Genomic DNA, 19,900 nt, shown 5'->3' with positions numbered 1-19,900 from the left:
ATTTGATAGCTTTTTGTTCAAATGGATTGAGTATTTAACTCCTATTCGACCATCTGGATTTCTGTAATAAAACCATAAGTTCCATACCTGTTTATAAGTATTATTTCTACTCGTTCTTATTTCCGTAAATAGCTTTTATATAAATGGATAATCATGTAAAGCACAGGTGTTAAATCCAGTTCCTGGAGTGCAGCAGCTCTGCTCAGTTTAGTTCCAACCCTGCTTCAACACACTTAACTGTAGATTCAAACAAGCCTGAAGGACTTAATTAGTTTGATCAATGATCAGGTGTGTTTACTTAGGGTTAAAGCTAAACTGTGCAAACCTGCGGCCCTTTGGGAACTGGATTTGACACCCGTGATGTAAAGTTTTATTGATATAGATTTCTGGTGACTGGACGGATTTAAGACCTGTTTAAAATGATTTAAGACATAAAACAGAATATATGTGTCCATTTAAGGCCAAAATATTCAGTTTACAAAATTTAAGACATTTTAAGACTTTTTAAGACCCCGTGGACACACTGAAATTAGCCTTAGAAATACTTTAACTAAAATAAAATTAAGTAAAAGTAAAACATCAGAAATTTCAATCAGAAAAAATTTTATCTAAGAACATCTGGAGAGAAACAATAAAATGCCAAAATGAGATAATTGACACTGTGGAAATTGTTATAATTATAATATATCATTTGCATAGCTTAAAGCACTTTAGAAATAGCAGACTTGACAACAGGCTAAAAATATATTAATTTTTATGTTTAAAGGAACAATACAGCTTTTGAAAATAAACTCAATTTAGTAGTCTATTAGATTTAAACAGTTGACTTGATCTATTCAGACGATTTCTTGTTCTGGTGAAATCACTTTTAGCTTAGCATAATGAAATGAAACGAATGTGAACAACATTTCATAAAAAAAATTTTTTTTTTAAAAGTTGATAAATTTTCTATGTAAAGCTTGAATCTTTTGTAGTTACACTGTGTAATAAAACTGACAGATAACGAGAAATTACTATTTTCTAAACCAAATTTGCAAGAAACTATGCTCTCACTGGTGTAATAGTCAAGAAACTCTGCAGTACCATGGCTGCACAAGGCGAAGGGATATTACGACGCCCATGAGAATGGGCTACTCCGAATGGGCATTGAAGCTTACATATTTTGCTTGAATTAACTTTTATATTGGTTTGTGTTTAACAAAGAAATTTTTTAATCAAAATTTTGGTGCATTCGAATGAATCACTGAATACAGATTGACAGTATACAGATGAGAGAAGACAAATCTAGCTTTGAGAGCTGGAGATGTTCCATACTTCTCTCCTGAGTAGATGCGCGGCCGGCGACTTAGGGCATAGTCCTTGGTGTGTGGGCTGTGTCTGAGTGGGTCGTCCAGGGGCGATTGGTTAGGAGGGTCTTCCAATGGGTTCCAGTAACTCTGTTCACACATGCCCCTCAGCAGGATCTCTGCCAGCTGCCTGGCAATAGTCTAAACAAACAGCATACACAAACAAATGACTTTGTCTTAAATTTGTGGTTCTTACCTAGGAGGCAAGGGCCCACTAACATACTTAAATTAAGCTTAAAAAATAATAAAAAATATAAACAAAGAGGAAATATCCCATGATTTTTCTGTTTTTAAAAATCTCGGTCCCCCAATACCTTTCAATAAATAGCAATAATTATATAATTTTTTGATGATTTTCTTTTCTTTTCTAAATTTTGGATCACTTGCATTTCTCAAGTTTATTCTTTTTTACGATTAATCTCTGATTTGTATATACTGAAAGTAAATAATATATATTTATATTTTAAATAAATATAACATGTATATAATAATGTACATATGCCTCTATTATATATTGTTATATATCAGTAATACTGAAGTTTTCCCCCATATTTGGACATTTTATTTTAACAAAAGCTACTTGAACTACTACTACCACTAACATTGAACACATTATGTATATAAAATCACTACCTTAATTTGATGGGAACAACAAAAAGTAACACTTTAAAATAATGGTCCAGTTAATGTTAGTTAATGTATTTACTAATATAAACTATGTATGAATAATCTTGTAAAGCATTTATTATTCATAGTTTAACATTACCTAATGCATTATTAAAATCCAAAATTGCGCTTGTTAACATTAGTAAATGCACAGTGAGTTAACACGAACTAGCGTTATTTAATTTACATATCAATAACTAACGTTAACGAAGGTAAATAAATACCATAGTAATTGTATTACTAATTGTTGGTTCATTTTACGATAACTAACATTCCCTAATAGACCATTATTTTAAAGTGTTGCCCAGAAAAATACAAATTATATTCAATTAATCATAAACAAGTGGAAAAGTCATGAAGTAGTTTAAAAATTTCAAAATGTTGAAATATCATTATTATAATTAGTGCAATATACTGACACTGGTACTAACAGAGAAGTGAGAGGCCTTTGAATTTCATCTTAGATAAAGGAGGACTTTGGAGTGACAAAGAATGAGAACCACTCTTGTGAACAAAGACAACAAACCCAACAAACCTAGCAGCTCACCCACAGACACACAACTCACCATACGCAGGTTCTGAGTGGTTCTGGTCTCAACGGCACGGAGAATCTCTCGGAAGCGTCCAACACCACGGGTCAGGTTACTGCAGCACCACGAAAAGGAGAGAAAAGAGATCCATTATTCATCTCTAGAGAGCTGCACAATGACCAATATAAACAATTTCACATCTAAATCATCCACAAAGACCTAAAAACACACACAGAAAACCCTAGGACAGGCCGTGATTTAATGAGCTCTACTATCACGCACTCAGACTAAGCAGCTACTCATCGGTGGACAGGAAGCTATCGGGGCCTGTGGGCACATTGATTACAGTAGTTCTCTATATAGGGAATTACCACCTTTATGAACACTGCACAACCTCTCAATGTGATGTATGTCATTAACTGGGGTCAGTCTTTTAATCAGACCGAGATTCTTCTGAGTCAGAAACAGAACTTCTTTTTCTCTCAAGAGTACACAAGCTGTATTGAGAGACAAGCAACAAAAGTAGCGATGATACCAAAGACAGACAGACAGAGTTTGAGGTTATTCCCTGCCACATTAGCAAATCATGGCAAGATCCATTCAGATAAAACCATATTAAATAATAATAACCTCATATCTCAATGATACAGAATAAAAATAAATAAATAAATAAAATATTACATTAAAAATATTACATCTAATATTTCAGATCAATTTGTGATATGTCTCATACAGGTGAGTGGGCTTAACAAACCACCTCATCTCTCTGACTCTTGCGCCAGGTTGTACATTTGCACTATAGACACTTTCTCAATCACTCCATTACACTGCAGATCTTGAGATCAATTCTGATGACTGGTATCTGATTGACTGCCTCTACATTGTGCACGGCAAAGATGCAATGACCAGGTGAGAAAAAAAAAAAAAAAACTAAGAGCGGGCGCTGAGTGACAGCTGATAATAAAACAGCGTTCTTTTCTCCATTCCTGTGGATTTTTTTCTCCACTGTTTTGAATTTTATTATAGTTTATGACAGAAAAAGTTGTCATTTTGTCATCTTTTGTTTTTATCTAGGCCTTTTTTTAAGCAGTAGGCATCTTAAATCCATGATTTATGCATGTGACATATGCAACAGTTTTAAATTAGTTTATATTGGCTATATTTTGGGTTTGGGACTGCTGAAGTCTGTTCTGAAATGAAAGCCTCAGAGTTGACGTTATTCTCTACTGTTTTTAATGATGAGCGACTCGCATTGACAGGTGAACATCTGACAAACCTGCTCACACTGCAGACATGAGAACACGGATCTGATTCATATAGGATGAATTTCCACATATGAACAAGGCCTGAATCTGATTTGAGTAAATCGGAATCCATGTAATTTTTTTTTTCTGCTTACAAGTACATGGGCCATATCTGATCTATCACGCATGGGAAAAAAAAATTGAATTGAGTCACTTGAAGCATGCAGTGTAAATGCAGCCTATATCATTTTAAATAGTGTTTCATTTAGGTGAGTGGGCTTGACAAACCACACGTAGAAACACTCTTCTCTCTTGTGCACCTGACACTTTAAACTCCATCTTACAAGAACTCAATAATGAAAATGATGCTTACTATAAGTGTACCACAATCATGTTGCACAGCTTGCTCCAACCTTAAATAACTCTTGCACAATATTAAACCTTACAGTAAATACCTCTTTTGCACAATATTAAACCTTAAATACCTCTTTTGCACAATATTAAACCTTTAATACTTCTCTTGCACAATATTAAACCTTTAATACCTCTCTTGCACAATATCCAGCTCAACATTGTTCAGTCTCATGTAAAAGTACCTGTCTTAAGCGTATAGTTAAGTATTTTATAGTATATGTTAGTTATGCATAGGTTTTTTTTTTTTAATAGCTCTTATGTCCAGTGTTGTGTTTGTATTTATGATTCATTTATGTAGCACCGTTGTCTTGCGAGACACTACATTTTGTTCCTCTGTATGTCCGCACATGTAGCTGATTGACAATAAAGCTTGACTTGACTTGAATAACAAAACAATTTTCCTGGTGATTTTTTAAAGCACTCATTAAAGTGCTCAGAGTATAAAAAACACATCTAGAAGTTTTTTAAATGTCACATACCAATAAAATGTGTTTTACAGTGAGGTAGGCTTGACAGTGATTACATGTTAGAGGTACATCATTCTTCAGTAAATACAAGGTGTTTCAACCTAGAGTGACCAATTCGGCCAATTCGTCTGGTCATTAGGACAGAAGAAAACAGAGCTAAAACAAATAATTAAATAGTAAAGTAGTCATTTCAAACAACAATTCAAACACAGCCATGTGGATTTTTATGATTATAAAAAACTCGCAACATAATTTTTATTTGTTTAATGTCTTGTTTAGTTTAAATGAAGTACATCAAGTTAAATATGTATAATCAAAATATAAATAATACCTACTTCCTTCGCCACTAGCTGAATATTTTTATATTTGAATTTATTTCAAGCTATTTTTTAAGTCCTAATGTTTCAGTTCACAATAATAACCTCCTAACAATGCTTAAATGCCAAATGAATATTCAGGTTGATACTGCACATTATAATGCTGATGCCCAAATTTACTTGACATTTAAAATGCTTGAGTTTAGTTATTAGTGGATTTCAATAACAGACATATGAACATACTAAGCTATAATTTAATACTCTAATTCTTACACAATGTAAAATAAGCATATGGTGTCCTTAGAGTATGTTTGTGAAGTTTCAGCTCCAAATACCCCCCTAAACAAATTTAACCATTTTGGGATGATGCGCAGATTGTTATATCTGAGGTGTTTGGATGCAAAGTTCCCAGAACTGCATTATTTTTTGTATATTGGAGATATTAATAGAGATATTTAGGACATTGTCCCCAGTGGTGACCAATATTTGTGCAAGATTCTTCTTGTGGCAAAAAAAAAAAAAAAAAAAAAAAACTATAAAAATGACCTGGCTTAAAGCCTTAATGTAGAAATGCAAACAGTGGTTTGAGATAATTGAGAAAAAACTGAAATTTTAAGGAAGGTCTGGGAAAAACTGATAAATAAGAAATATAAAGACCCCCCCCCCCAATCTTATGCTTTGTTATCAAAAAAAAAACACCACAGATAATGTTTTATCTCTTTGAAACTGCCCCTGGTAGGTTTTGATCCAAATTGTGTTGTTTTGGTAACTGTCGCTTTAAATTCAAATGAATTTGCTCTTTTTCAAAAGAAGGTGGAGTTACAAATGCCTGTATCAGTATAGCAGATACAAAACAGGACTGATGTTATCTCTTTGAAAACCTGAAAATGTTAAGAAGGCAGTCTATGAAGTATAAAGTGTTTGTCTTGCATCTGGAAACATTTATAATCCCCCTTAATTGCTGACTTTATGTTTATCAGGTGAAAACTCCAATGGCAGATGGCTGCTTCTCACTCAGGGCTGTTTAGGCTGATATGGCAAAGATCATCACTAATGAGCAGGGATTTCTTCTTGCAAGACACACACACAAAGGGATAATGTCAATCAAAGTGTTTCTGTAGACTGTTTTTATGAAGTGTGATTATAAAAAATAGAATTAAACATTTTTACCATAAGAAGCTGGGAATAATCACACACTGCTGCCAAACAACAGTGTTTAAACCCCTTATCAAATGTTCATAGGTCCCCTTTAAATATCAGTCTGTTTTAAAACATAAGGGACAGACCGAACATTTATCATCTTGTAAGAACTGCTTGTTGTGTAAGGTTTAAAGACATCATCATTCATTTATGAACCCAACCGTTGCATTACCCACAATGCACCACTGCAGTGGTCATATTTCAAACAGATGCATTTCAAGCACTGACAGATGCCCCACCTGCATCTATATTGAAGATCCCTCCCCAACCACACGCTCACTGTACAAATAAATAAATAAATGATGGAGCTTCACAAAAACCAAACCTCACACTGGCATGTGGAAGGGCTGCAAATCACAAACAAAAAAGAAAAGAAAAAAAGAGAAGAAATGCATCTATGGTTAAGACAACACACTGAGACGGATGAAAGAATGGGACCAAAGATGTATAACCTATATGACTCCTACAAAAAGACGTCCACTGACTACATTGACCAGACACTGACTGACTGTATACTAGGTCTGTTACTTACTTTATCTTATATTGCAATTAACAGACCTGTCAGAGTAAACAAAATCACATTTCAGCTGTCAAAAGATTAATCTACCTGTGAGGTCCTCCGTGTTTAGCTTAGCTCTCTTTTATCCTCATTTCACTCATTTTCCATCTCTGTCATTTTTGTTTTGGGCTAATACCAAGTAACTCGCACTGCAGTTACATGTGTCCTCTCTAAAGTTTAATGCTAAAATGTTGCGAATGCATATGTGAGAGTAAAACCCATTTAAATGTATATTTTTATGTTTCATAATTTTATTACTGGACGGCGCAGTGGCTCAGTAGTTAACACTGTCACTTTACAGAAAGAATGTCACCGGTTTTGAGTTTCTGTGTGGTCTGGTGTCCCCCACAGACCAAAGACATTCGTTATAGGTGAATTGGATGAACTAAATTGGCAGTAGTGTATGAGTGCGTGTGAGATTGTAAGAGTGTATGGGTGTTTCCCAATGCTGGGTTGAAGCTGGAAGGTCATCTGCTGTGTAAAACATATTGTATGTGTATGTACATTACAAACATTTATTTATATATTTGAAATTGCATTTTTTTGTATGTTTGGTTTTGATTTCTTTAGTACATGTTAAAATTTCCAAAAATCCACAAAAACAGTGTTTAAAATTAATTTACTTGAAACCCAATAACATTATTAATTACAATTACTTAAGAGGACCGGTTGGAGAGCACTGTGAATTTAAATAAGTCAAAATTTATTATGTTTTTATATATTTATTAAATATAAAACAGTAAGTACATAAATAAATAAATAAATAATTAAATACATTTTATTATCATTATTATTATTATTATTGTTATTAATAATATTATTATTAAATTATTATTATTTTCATTCATTCATTCATTTTCTTTTCAGCTTAGTCCCTTTATTAATCGGGGGTCATTGCAGCGGAATGCACTGCAAACTTATACAGCATATGCAGCGGATGCCCTTTCAGCTCACCCATTCACACCTATACACTATGACCGATATAGCTTTTTCAATTCACCTATACCAAATGTCTTTGCACTGTGGGGGAAACTGGAGCACTCGAAGGAATACCACACGAACACAGAGAGCACATGTAAACTCCACACAGAAATGCCAACTGAACCAGCCGGGGCTCAAACAAGAGACCTTCTTGCTGTGAGGCGATTGTGCAACCCACTGCACCACCGTGACGCCCATTATTATTATTTTATAATTTTATTTTATTTAACTTCTGTTCTAGGTAATATTAAGAGAACAAGCATTATCAAGATTGCTATAAAGGGTAGTAAGCAATTGAAGTGGATTAAAACCTCTCATAAATGCTGTCCAAAAATTATTGAACAACACTCATTCTTGTCTTAGGACAATAAAAAAAAAGCATTTACTCCAAATGTTGAGTACTCTATATGCTGTATTAGGATGATTATAAATGATTATAAACACAGTATATGTTATGGTTGGTTCCCAATATGTTAAAAGCAGTAAATTTACAACAAATGCAAATACTGTATGAGTTTGATCCATTAAAATCATGTGTGTTTACCAAAAAGTGTATGTATGTCATATTAAAAAGTATCCGAATTCTGAATACAACATAATCGTGCAGCCTTCATTTCAAGAGTGTGCCTAGCCTATGTTTCTGCTACAGTAAAAGCACGGCACTACTCTACATGAACAGAGTGTGTGGATACGTACGAGTAGTTGTCAAACACACAGCTCCATGGTGCATCGGAACACACATAAACAATGTGAGACGCACATACACAGACTGACTACCGAGGGTTAATGAAGCATTTACAGAATTAAAAGCACAAAGAAAGGCAGATATGTAGGAAGACAGAAAGCTTAGCAGATTCCTACACCATTCGTTGCTGCTTGTGTCTGAGGAAAAAAGGGATTTACAAACAGAAAGGATAAAAAAGGGATGTATGAACTGAAGGAATAATAAATGAATGGACACCATTGTTCAGCCGTCTCTAAGGGAAGGCTGTAAATCATAACTGAGTGCTGCGATACTGCTAAAGCTGAGAGATATTTTGAGTGTTGCTGTATATAGAAAACATAAATCCATATTAGAAACAGTAATATTAAGAACATTGTTAAAAATGCTGGGCTCCATACTATTGCTTCATGTTGTCCCAACACAAATCTATTAAGTTAACTTGATCATTTACAAATTTAAGTAGACTGAACATAAAACAATTAGGTTGTGCCTCCTAAAACAATTCAAGAATTGTTCTTTTTAAATAAGTAGTTTGAAAAAACAGCGAAAGTCTCTTTTTGACAGAAACGCATGCTTGTAATTTTATATTACTATTTTTTTTTTTTTTTTTATCAAAAGTTAAACTAGTTTTGACATGTCAGAGCTTGGTTAGTCAGTTTCAATGAATCAATTTAAAGGTCTGGTTCATTGATTTGTTCACATCAGTTTTTAAAACATGCATTCATAAATTAGAATAATTTACATGGTGTAAGAAATCAATCTGTATTTTAAATTTTCAAATTTTCTTCATTTTATATGATTATTTAAAAAGTCAGGTTGTAACTCAACAGTTCTAGACCATACTTTAATAGTTACATTATATTTTAGTAATCAAAAAGCTTATAAAAAGTTATGTAAATTATAAAATGCATGATATCTGATGTGTGTTTAAAATAAAGATGCAGTAGGTTATTTTCTTCAGAAACATTTTTTGTCGTGCTGGTTGAAAATCGCTTCACATTCCAATTGTAATGATTAAAGTAAATGATCTAAAAGTATTTATATGTATTTTATATTCTGGGTAATAATTTTATATTTAATTGGTTCATCCAATTAAAATTTGTTGACAATTCCTATAATTCTGATAAGTAGCCCAAACTGTGTCAACAATTCACGTACACACAAGAGAGAGTGACAGCGGTAAAAACAAATGCTGAATCAAAACTTTTAAAAAATCCTGAATCAATATTGGAGTTACTGTTTCACGCTGGAGGAAGGTTGACACTATGGCTGAAGTATTTCTTTTAGACAGGTAATGTTATGTTTTAAAACTATTGTAGTCAAGCCAAGCTTATGTAGATTTTGTTGTTTTATGCATGGGTTATAAATAAAATTGGGCTATAAATGCATTCAATAATTGAAATATATTAGTTTGTTTCTTTAAACTGTATTGCCTGTTCTGCTTGGCACAGAAAGGAAATCTGTCCTTAACACTGGTGACATAAATACAATAATTACATAATAGCAACACACAATAAGACAACCACAAAAATTAAAAACTATCATAGTACAATACATATTATTACAGATCCTTCTCAACAACCACCAATTCACATCAAACAATGATCCGCTGTTTGTTTCAGATCTTTTGACTTTTCTACACATGTAAATCAAACATAGTTACTGTGAGTATAACCCTTTCACACACACACTCACCCATTTTTGAAATGGATGACGTGAGCCCTCTGAAGTCCAGTCTCAAGGAAGTAGCCAAGTTCCTGTTCCTGTGTGACCGGGCCAGGCTTTGGACTGCGGTTCTGAATGCCAGCACTAAGAGCCTAAAGACAAGACATATGCCATTTAATATCATCGTCAGAACAGCTTCAACTTTCATTTCTTGTCTCTTCCTGTTACATACTCAGCAAACACATTTTCAAAATGAGGGAAGAGTCAAAGTGTTTGCTATATTTACCCGGGGAACACCTCAGAGGACGGCGGTTAGCAGGGTGCAAGTTTCCCTAGCGTGAAGGTCAAACGCAAAACTTCAGCTGCACCCAAAAAATGCAGTGTCAACACTGCAGCAGAACACAAGCTCTGCCGTCCTGCTCTCCTGCCATCATTCACTCTCTCTCTCTCTCTCTTTCTCTCCCTTCACCACCAACGCTAAATCACAAGCAGTAAATACTGAACACCGTACAGAGGGATGAATGTGTGCGCTACTATTCCAACAAAGGGAATCAGTGGTGCGACAACAGTCTGACGAAGACAGAGACTCATCTTTGTTCTGTAGGAGATTGAACTTTAACCTGTAAAAGACTTTAATTGTGATTTAAGGTTCACAGGTGGGACAGGAAGAGATTAGTCTCACGGATGGCTGACCCTCCGCTGCAGTACTGTGCAAATCTGTCCTCAGCAACAAAAATCAATGTACATTTTAAAGGGCCCTTATTATGCTTTTCAGATATTACCTTTTATGTTGTGTGTAATGTACTGTGAAAGGTCTACAATGTTTCAAAGATCACATTAAAGAGAAAAATTGAATAAGAAAAACTAAATGTCAATTAAAATCATCAAAATTATTAGCCCTCATGTGAATTCTTTTTACTTGTTCAAACATTTTCTAAATGATGATTAACAGTGCAATAAATTCTTCGAAGTATTTCTATAATATTTTTTCTTGTGACGATAGTTTTTTTTGTTTTATAATTATTTTTACTTACATTTTTTATTTTTTAAAAACCATTTTAAAGTCAATATTATGAGCCCCCTTAAACAATATTTTTGTTCGATTGTCTACAAAACAAACCATACAGTAATTTGCCTAATTACCCTAACTTGCCTATAGGGTTAATCTAGTTAAGTCTTCAAGGGCCCTGTCATACACCCGGTGCAATAAGGCGTAAGACGTGTTTTGCGCAATTTGTTGCTATTTTGAGACCAGCACAACCCTAATTTTCACGCTTTACACCAAGTTGTTTAAATAGCAATTCCATTTGTGGACTCATGAGTGTTCCAGTCTAAAAAGGAGGTGTGCTAAAGCGCATTGTTGGCGCGTTGCTATTTTGAAAAAAATAAATAGACCGCACTGTTGACCAGCTGACAGCAGGTCAGGATTAAGGATTAAAATGTTACAAAAATTATTTACTACATAAATATAAAAACCACTGCCTCAATGCCTCAGCTCAGGGGGCTTTTTTCAGTTTATTCATGACAATTTGCAATTGTATAATACTATTTATTATATGCATACTTATATTTGCTTGTTATATATTTATATATATTTGTTTGGAGACATATGCATCACTATAAGGGGCATAAGAATAGGACGTGTGTTTGGATATAACTGTAAATTGAACTGAATTTTGAAATATTTAGAAACAAATCTTTGCGCTTAACAAAGAAATTAAATATGTAGATTAATGGATGTCTTCAGTGGAGTGCGTACAACACAGTTTTCTTATCAACGAAAGTAAAGGAGTAAAGTAAAGAGTAAAAGTAAAGAGAAAGTATAGAGGGCAAATTGGAGATGGTCTGATCTCTTAAATTGTTTTTTCACGAGTGAAGCATTCAGTTTTTCCACTTACAAAGCCCGCTATGTGTCGCATGTGAACAGCAAATGGGTCATGAAACAACTGACTCTTAAAGGGAATGTGAGATGAGACTCTGATTGGTTTAATACATGTTACGCTCAAAACACACCCATAACTCATTAAGAGATTAAGCACAACCCTGTTAGATCATGCGCCGGTGCGCAAAGCATATTTTTCCACCCTTAAAATAGCAGATTCGAACACGCCCTTAATGCTTTGGCACCATGCGCTGTAGACTTTGCACTTAGATTGTTAAAATAGAGCCTTAAATGTCACTTTAAGCTGAATACTAGTATATTGACATATATCTACTAAAACATTATGTACTGTCATCATGGCAAAGATAATATGTTTAGAAATGTATTGAAAAAATCCCCTCTCCATTAAAAAGAAACTGGGGGAAAAATATACAGTAATGTTAATAATTCAAGAAGGCTAATGATTCTGATTTCAACTGTAGAAAAAATATAAATGTAGCATTTGTAAAATCATAGAGCAAAAGGGAAAAAAAATTGTATCGTTGATTAGCATCAGCTTTGTTTAATCGACATCAACTAGTCTGGCACATTTTGAACAATAAAACGGAAATTTGTTTGACGTTCTGCGTTTGCAAACTTATTGTAAAAGAACTCCAAAACAAAATGAGGAATCTTTAATATACAGTATATAAACAGTATAATGTGGTAACTTTACAGCCTTTCAGAAGATGACTTTAAAAAAAACTGAAGTAAAAGAATGTTTGGAAATACCTTTTCAACTTCCTGAAGGTAGAGCAGAGCAATGTCTCCAGACTTCTCATAGCAAGTGATGATCTCCTGGTCTTTGTCTGCAATGCTGTTGGACAGTGATGGAGACGCCATGGGCACTTTCTCCAGACAAAGACCTGCGAACACACAGCAGAGAGATGAGAAGACCTACACACATGCCAGCAGCAAGCAAAAGCAAACCCACAGAGCTATACTAGTGCACTGACAGACTCATAGGCAAGTTTATGACTTATGACAGCTCAGTTCAATAAAGATGACCTGAATAATTCATATGTTAACCTTTATTTCCCTTTTAGGGCTTTGTGGTAGAACAGTACTATAAATACATCATTGTACAGTACCATGAGGAATTAAATGTGCAACTAAATTTTTAAAGCAGTCGAAATGCTATTTAATGCATTCAGAGTTATTTACGCTGTTAAAGAGTTGGAGTTTCATGTAACAGAGTATTTCTTTTCCAAAAATCCTACTCCCACGTCATAATGAGTTTCATCATTTAAATTTTTTTTGATTCTGGTTCTTGTTACAATACCAAGGAGGGAGATCCTTTTATGTGCACTTCTTTTGGAAAACTGTGTTTCAGAGGCATTACAGCACACCTAGAGTATCACCCAGCAGCAGTGCTTGGCTGAGAATCCGAAAAAGTGCGCTTTTAGATGTGAGAAAAATCTGATCTACTTTAGCCATTGCTAGTTTAACCCATTCACACTAAAGTTTTAAAAAACTTCCACTGATCTCCAAATTGTTTGCTATTTACAACTAATCACTTTTATATTTTCATGGCAACAAGTCTGTTTATGACAAAAAGCCATGGAGATTAGAGCTGCTGGATTTACAACATGTCAATTCATCAACTTCTCCTAAACTACATGAAAGCAAGGAGCTGCTTAACCTGGGGAAAAACAGAGAATCTGTTGTTTTCCAGAGATATTCGGAAAGCTGTAGTTGGTTTTAAAAGTATTACAAAACTAAAGACTTTATTGGATATCCCAGAGGTGGGTTGCAGCTGGAAGGGTATCAGCTGCGTAAAAACATGCTGGATAAGTTGCCGTTTCATTCCCGGATTAATAAAGGTACTAAGCCAAAAAGAAAATGAAGAATGAAGACTTTTTTTTGGAAAAGATGGATGCAGTGCTACTCTATATGTACACAAGATTAATATGAAATTGGAAATTTTGAAATGTGAATAATTTTACACCCCTTAGTATATAGTTTTTTCATTGTCACCACACAGTAAGAAGGTTGCTGGTTGCTGACCTTCTCAAAATATTTTAAGACCTCATCGCCACTTCAAGTCCTAATCAGTATCAAGCCTTTACCTTAACAAATAGTTGTTAATAATCAGTTGTATAGTTAAATAAATCAACGGTGCACAACCATGCAAAAAAACTCAGATCAGAGGTTGGCCGGACACTCCCCGGCCCGAACCAATTGCATGGATCAAGCACGACGCTGTTAATTTTAGGAGAAAAATAAATATATTTATGCTTTTTTTGTAGTCAAACACTTTAAGAAAAACTTTGAGACCTTGCAAAAATACCATTAAGACTTTTTATACCTTTTGAGGGCCTTAATTTTTTCATAATCGATTGATAAATTTTTAATACTCTGATAAATTAGTGACTAAAGGCTAAAGGAAAATTAATTAGTGAATTAATGCAAGTTAATGTTTTTGTCATCCTGAACTAAGAATGAACTAAGAGCTGTAAACTTAGAGTGCTTGTTAACATTTGTTAATGCACTGTGAGCTAATGTTCATTGACTTACATGAATAAAACAAAACAAAGATGAATAAATACTGAAATAAATGTATTGTTCGTTGTTTGTTCATGCTAGTAAATATATAACTAACATTAACTAATAAAATGAACATTTTTACCTATTAATCATTAATGAATGATCACTTAATAAAAACAAAACACCACACACTTCTGCACAGTTCTGATTAAGTGAGTGCGACAAATAATAATAATTTTTTTTTTTATCTTACCGGTTAAAAATTCCGCTCCACACAGGTGTTAAATAGAATACTTTTTTTTTTTTTTTTTTACTGGCCATATTTATTTATGTATGCATGTATGTATGTATGTATGTATGTATGCATGTATGTATGTATGTATGTATGTATGTATATTTTGGTTTAACTGATGACAGAAAAATAATTGATTGCACAGAGTGATTTAGTTTTTTTGCCAATGGGCTATATGCACAGGTAGTGTTTTTCAGCCAATGATGAACTTCCAGTGAGAGCTTTATGTCACTTGATTTTTAAAAAAATTCATAATGTTCCTTTCTCAGCATCAATGTTGTAATGTAATTTAAATATAATCAGTTAAATAGACTTAAGCAATCCACTTGATTGTTAAAGCATAAAAAGACGAAAGGCAGTTTAAACGCAGGCGCCGTTATTAGCAGCAAGGCGAGCACAGGAATTCCATTGAAAATACTGTGGTAAAATTAATTTTCATATTTTAAAGACACAGCACAGAAAATTTTAATTTATTGTAGTGCTTGTTGTTTGGTTCAATACTCACTTTATATCATATCTCAAAGAGGCAGTAAAAAAAATAGTTTTTTTTTTAAAGAAATCAGATCATAAACATAGCGATTTTGTATGGGATGACAATTAATCGGATGCCCTGGTGCTGGCTGACTGAAATAAAAAGTCTATGTGCATATACCCCACTGGAAAATAAGAAGACATTTAAAAAAAAATAAAATTAATGCTAGTTAAATGTAAAAATAAAATACTCATTTGTTTGTCTATTATCTTATCATATTTATCATACATCTTATATGATATGAATTTTTAATGTTACTAAAAAAGGTTAACGTTTGAAAAATGATACTTTGAGAATAGTCATAAACACTGTCATCTGAATTCCTTTCACAGGTCATCCGAGGATGTTAATTTGTTTGCTTGAGCTATCGATTTAATACCAATATGCATTACCACGGGCTTTTGGCATCAATCCAACCCCATTCCTATAAAAATCATATCTGCATTCTATTTCTCCTGAGCCACAGAATTCACTCACGCGAAGCCTGATGTAGCATAAAAACCAACAACAAAGCTTGCGTTTCAGAAACACGCAGCACTTCTGTCAATTCTAATCCAATCTACTACAGAAATACACCGTAATGATTTGATCCTAACTTTCAGGATATGATATTCAATCTGAAAGGGTCAAACTGAACGCGATACGCCGTGTGTATATAATTCGAGTACATTTCCTTTGTTGCTGTTGGACAGAGGAAGTGAGACTCTGAAATATACATGTGTGAGAAAATCAAAGACCTCAGACAAACCAAGCAAGCTTTAAATGTTTTAGCACGAGCCTCTGTCTGTTCCACTGCCGTATCTCCTTGCCTCGTCTGGGTCAATCCAGAGCCAAGTAACGTGGTAAAGGTACAAGCACGGTGCTTTAGAGATGTCACACAATCTCTGGCCAATCTCTGTCGACTGGCTTCAGCTTCTTAAACCCCTCATAGCTCAGGGAAAACAGGCCAGACCTGGCGCTCAGGTGGCCGGTAAACATGATGAGAGTTGTTTGTTTGGCTGCCGTTAGTATTGGGTTCTCCATGCGGATAAGGTTTTCATGACAGTATGGCAATGTGACAGGAAACAGAAACTGTAGCCCTCCTAACTACTTTTCAAATGGCTTCAATAATAGATAACGGCTTATGAACGGATATCGAATGATGAAGAAAACAAACTGGTGGAGAGTCACAAAATGATTACGAAATGAAAATGGAGACGAATAATCCATCACGAGTAAGAAGGTAACGACTAAGGCCTGATTAAAAAGGTGTACTGTGACGCCTCAGTAAGACAGGAAGAGACTGGAATAAAACATAGGTTAAAATGGTTATGTCATATATACACTGCTGGCTAGGGCTACAAGATATTGGAAAAATCTGACATTGAGATTTTTATTTTTCTGTGACATATACATTGCCATTTACTGTATAAATACAATTTCACCAAATGACTGAATAGCACTATTTGGAAAGAATTTAGTCACACTTTATTTAAAGGTTAAGTCAAATATTTTAAGGTCAAATTTTTTTTTTTTTCTCAGAAATTATAATTTACTAAGTTGTTTCAAAATGTGTACTTTGCCTTGAGTACATTTTAATGCTGTATTTGTACTTTTACTCCACTTTTCTTCAACCTGCAGTCACTACTTTATTTTTTCTTGTCTATGGAGAAAAATCCGTCCTGTGATTTCTGTCCAATCAAATCGCACATATAAGGTAAATCGCTTCATAATGAACTACCTCAAGACATGGGCGATTTAAAATTGAAAGTGTCCAAAAGAAGATGTCCAAAATCTTTCAACGCACTGACTCAGAGACTGTTTAGATGCATGTCACTGATGAGATGACGGATGTTTACTGTATGATGACTGAAATGGCCTTAAACACCCAGCAGGTACAAGACGTCAACATGACGTCAGATTGACATTGTACTCCAATGTCGTGGGGACGTTGCATTTTGTTTGGAAATGAAAATCGGGTTGACATCAGAACCCAACGTCAGGCTGACATCAATGTCCAATGTCCAACCTAAAAGCAACATGATGTTACAGCTTGACATTGTGTGGACGTTACCACTATGACGTCTATCAGACGTTGGATTTTGGTTGACATACCTGACGAATTAATATCAGTATTTGATGTCAACATGATGTTGGTTTAAGATGTTGGCTCGATGTTGGATTTTGGTCACTTTCTATCACAACCTAAAATCAACTAATCAACTTTCATTATTCGACATCAAAATAACGTTGTCCTAAGACGCTGGCTAGACGTTGAATTTTGGTCACCTGACATCAAGACCTAAATCTAACCTAATATTAATGCCTTATGAGCTTGTGTGCCTGCTGAGCAATAACTAAATGCACTACAGAATGTTACGTTTACACACATCCACAAATTAGATTTAAGTGCATCAGCTTTTTTACAGCGTAATACTACTCTTGAGTACTTATGAAAGGTCTACTTTTTACTCATACTTTGAATAATACTTTTAACAGATATTTTTACTTGCACTACATTTTTAGGAAAGTAATGGTACTTTAACTTAAGTATGATTTTTCAGTACTCCTTCCACCCCTACTCAGAATTTTGCTCCTTATTAATAGTAAGTTTAGGTATTGGGTTAGGGATGTAGAATAAGATGCAGAATATGTAGATTATAAGTACTAATAAGCAACCAATATCTGAATAACATGGATGCTAACAAGCAACTAGTTAATAGTGAGAATTGGTCCCTAAAGTGTTACCAAATGTATACATTTGAAATGTAATGATTCTTTAAGGGGAGTGAATCATGCATAAAATGTAATAAATATCATGATAAATCAATTAAAGCAGAGATAAAAGTGAAATAAGCAGTGCATGCTTTGTGATTATTCTTTATTAAACTTCCAAATGTTTAAAATGTCTTGCGCCTAAAATACTTAAATCTCTCTCAGGCCTTAAAAACATTAAGGTAAACCCGGCAGTGACTCCACAAATCTCATGTTCTGAATTGTGACTCTTGCTTAAATATAATTAACTCAACATTACATATCTATGCTATGTGACCATTGCGGATGCACAAGTTGTGATATCAATGCTGAAACAATATATTGTGCAGCCCAACTGAGGGCCAAAGGTCTTCCAAGCTATAATGCGTTCAATTTATTAACATTAAAAGTTTATGACAACACAAATCAGCAAGACAGGGTGATACTGAAGTCTGAAGTAATGAAAATTCAGCTTCGAAATGATGTCTGAAAATAAAATCAGAATGGAAATTGTGCATTTTAAATTATAACAATATTTCAGAATACTAGTTTTGGATTAACTTTACGAAATGGGCTCCTTGTTACATACTCTTGAGTAATATTTATTAGGTACATGTACTTACTATATGGTTAGGGTTTGAATGTGGGTTAGGTTAAGGGGTTAGGTTAAACTAACCAATTATCTAGTAACTATTAGCTTTTAACAGTTTAAGTTATTATATATAGGTAATTACAATTCCAAGTCGATCCTGTGATGTGACTACAGCAAAAGTCGCACATTGCAATATCAATGCTAAAACGATATATTGTGCAGCCCTAAGTGTTACCTTACTTTTTTGTGTTTAGGATCAAATAAATGCAGTCTTGGTGAGCATTAGAAACAAAACAATCTAACCCATTTTTGAACAAAAGCATGGCAGAAGGATTTTTTTGGTAACACCAATGCTCAAAAAGAAAGCATGAAAAGCTGAATGAGCCAGAGAAAGACAGAGTGAGTGTGTGTGTTTGTTTGTACATACTATAAATCCCTTTCCCTTATATAGACCTTCTACATCAGAAGCCTGAACTTAATCTAGAAGTTCTGGAAATGGCACAGTCAATTCTGTCCTGATACAGATAACAGATTCAGTGTGTTCCTCTAAAACACACACACACATCCCCCTTTCTTATACTGTAGCTTATACTAGCTAGATCCAATACAAGCTCCATTACCGTGGCCCCGCTCTTTAATGACCCGCTGTAAATCTGACGAAGTGTCAAAAGAGATTTTTATAATTCAGGCCGAGGGTTTAATATACACTGGAGATGGGGAGGAAAATGTGTTTGTGTGTGGTTGTTGGTGTGTGATGGATGATTAGGGTTGAAGGAGAAGCAGTTGTCAGTCACAGAGATGCTGCGAGGTGATTGGATGAGACAGGCTCAGTGCCACCCTGCAGTTTTTCCCCCCAGAGCCCAACAGTACCGCCGGTCTGTCAGAACTCTGATCAAAGACCTCATGCTGCGGCCCTGGCAAACACATTCACTGTGCTTGGAATTAAAAGTGTGTGTGTGTGTGCGTGCGTGTGTGTTCAGAGTAAAGGGTTTAGTTGCAAACACTTTTCTCTAGAGAGGATCACGTTAAATCAATGCTGCCACCCACAGGACAAAATGTGAGCTGCAATAATCCGTGACGCAAATCCATGGAATTTAGCTGCACTTGGAAAACAAATATCTGTAAATAAAAACTCTAAAATAAAACTTAATTAATTAATTTAAAAATAATTAATATTTATACTCAATAATCTATATTTTTATATTGTAATATATAACTTATTTTATATTT

General features: G+C 34.3%; 1 protein-coding gene across 5 annotated transcripts in view; it reads right to left on the bottom strand.

The window, feature by feature from the left end:
• Positions 1-19,900, bottom strand: part of ttc7b (tetratricopeptide repeat domain 7B) — a 79,772-nt gene that overhangs the window by 50,594 nt on the left and 9,278 nt on the right. For all 5 annotated transcript variants that reach the window (XR_012392804.1, XM_009293100.5, XM_021467208.3 and 2 more), the window contains 4 exon segments: positions 12,767-12,900; positions 10,144-10,265; positions 2,579-2,657; positions 1,315-1,487 (listed from right to left, as the gene is read on the bottom strand). Coding sequence is in view for 4 of the 5 variants with exons in the window: in XM_009293100.5 (XP_009291375.2) it covers positions 1,315-1,487; positions 2,579-2,657; positions 10,144-10,265; positions 12,767-12,900 (508 nt within the window). In the remaining variant the exon portion in view is untranslated.

Source organism: Danio rerio, chromosome 17, assembly GCF_049306965.1.
Source record: "Danio rerio strain Tuebingen ecotype United States chromosome 17, GRCz12tu, whole genome shotgun sequence".
NCBI lineage: Eukaryota > Metazoa > Chordata > Actinopteri > Cypriniformes > Danionidae > Danio > Danio rerio.
This window is presented reverse-complemented; position numbering and strand designations above follow the sequence as displayed.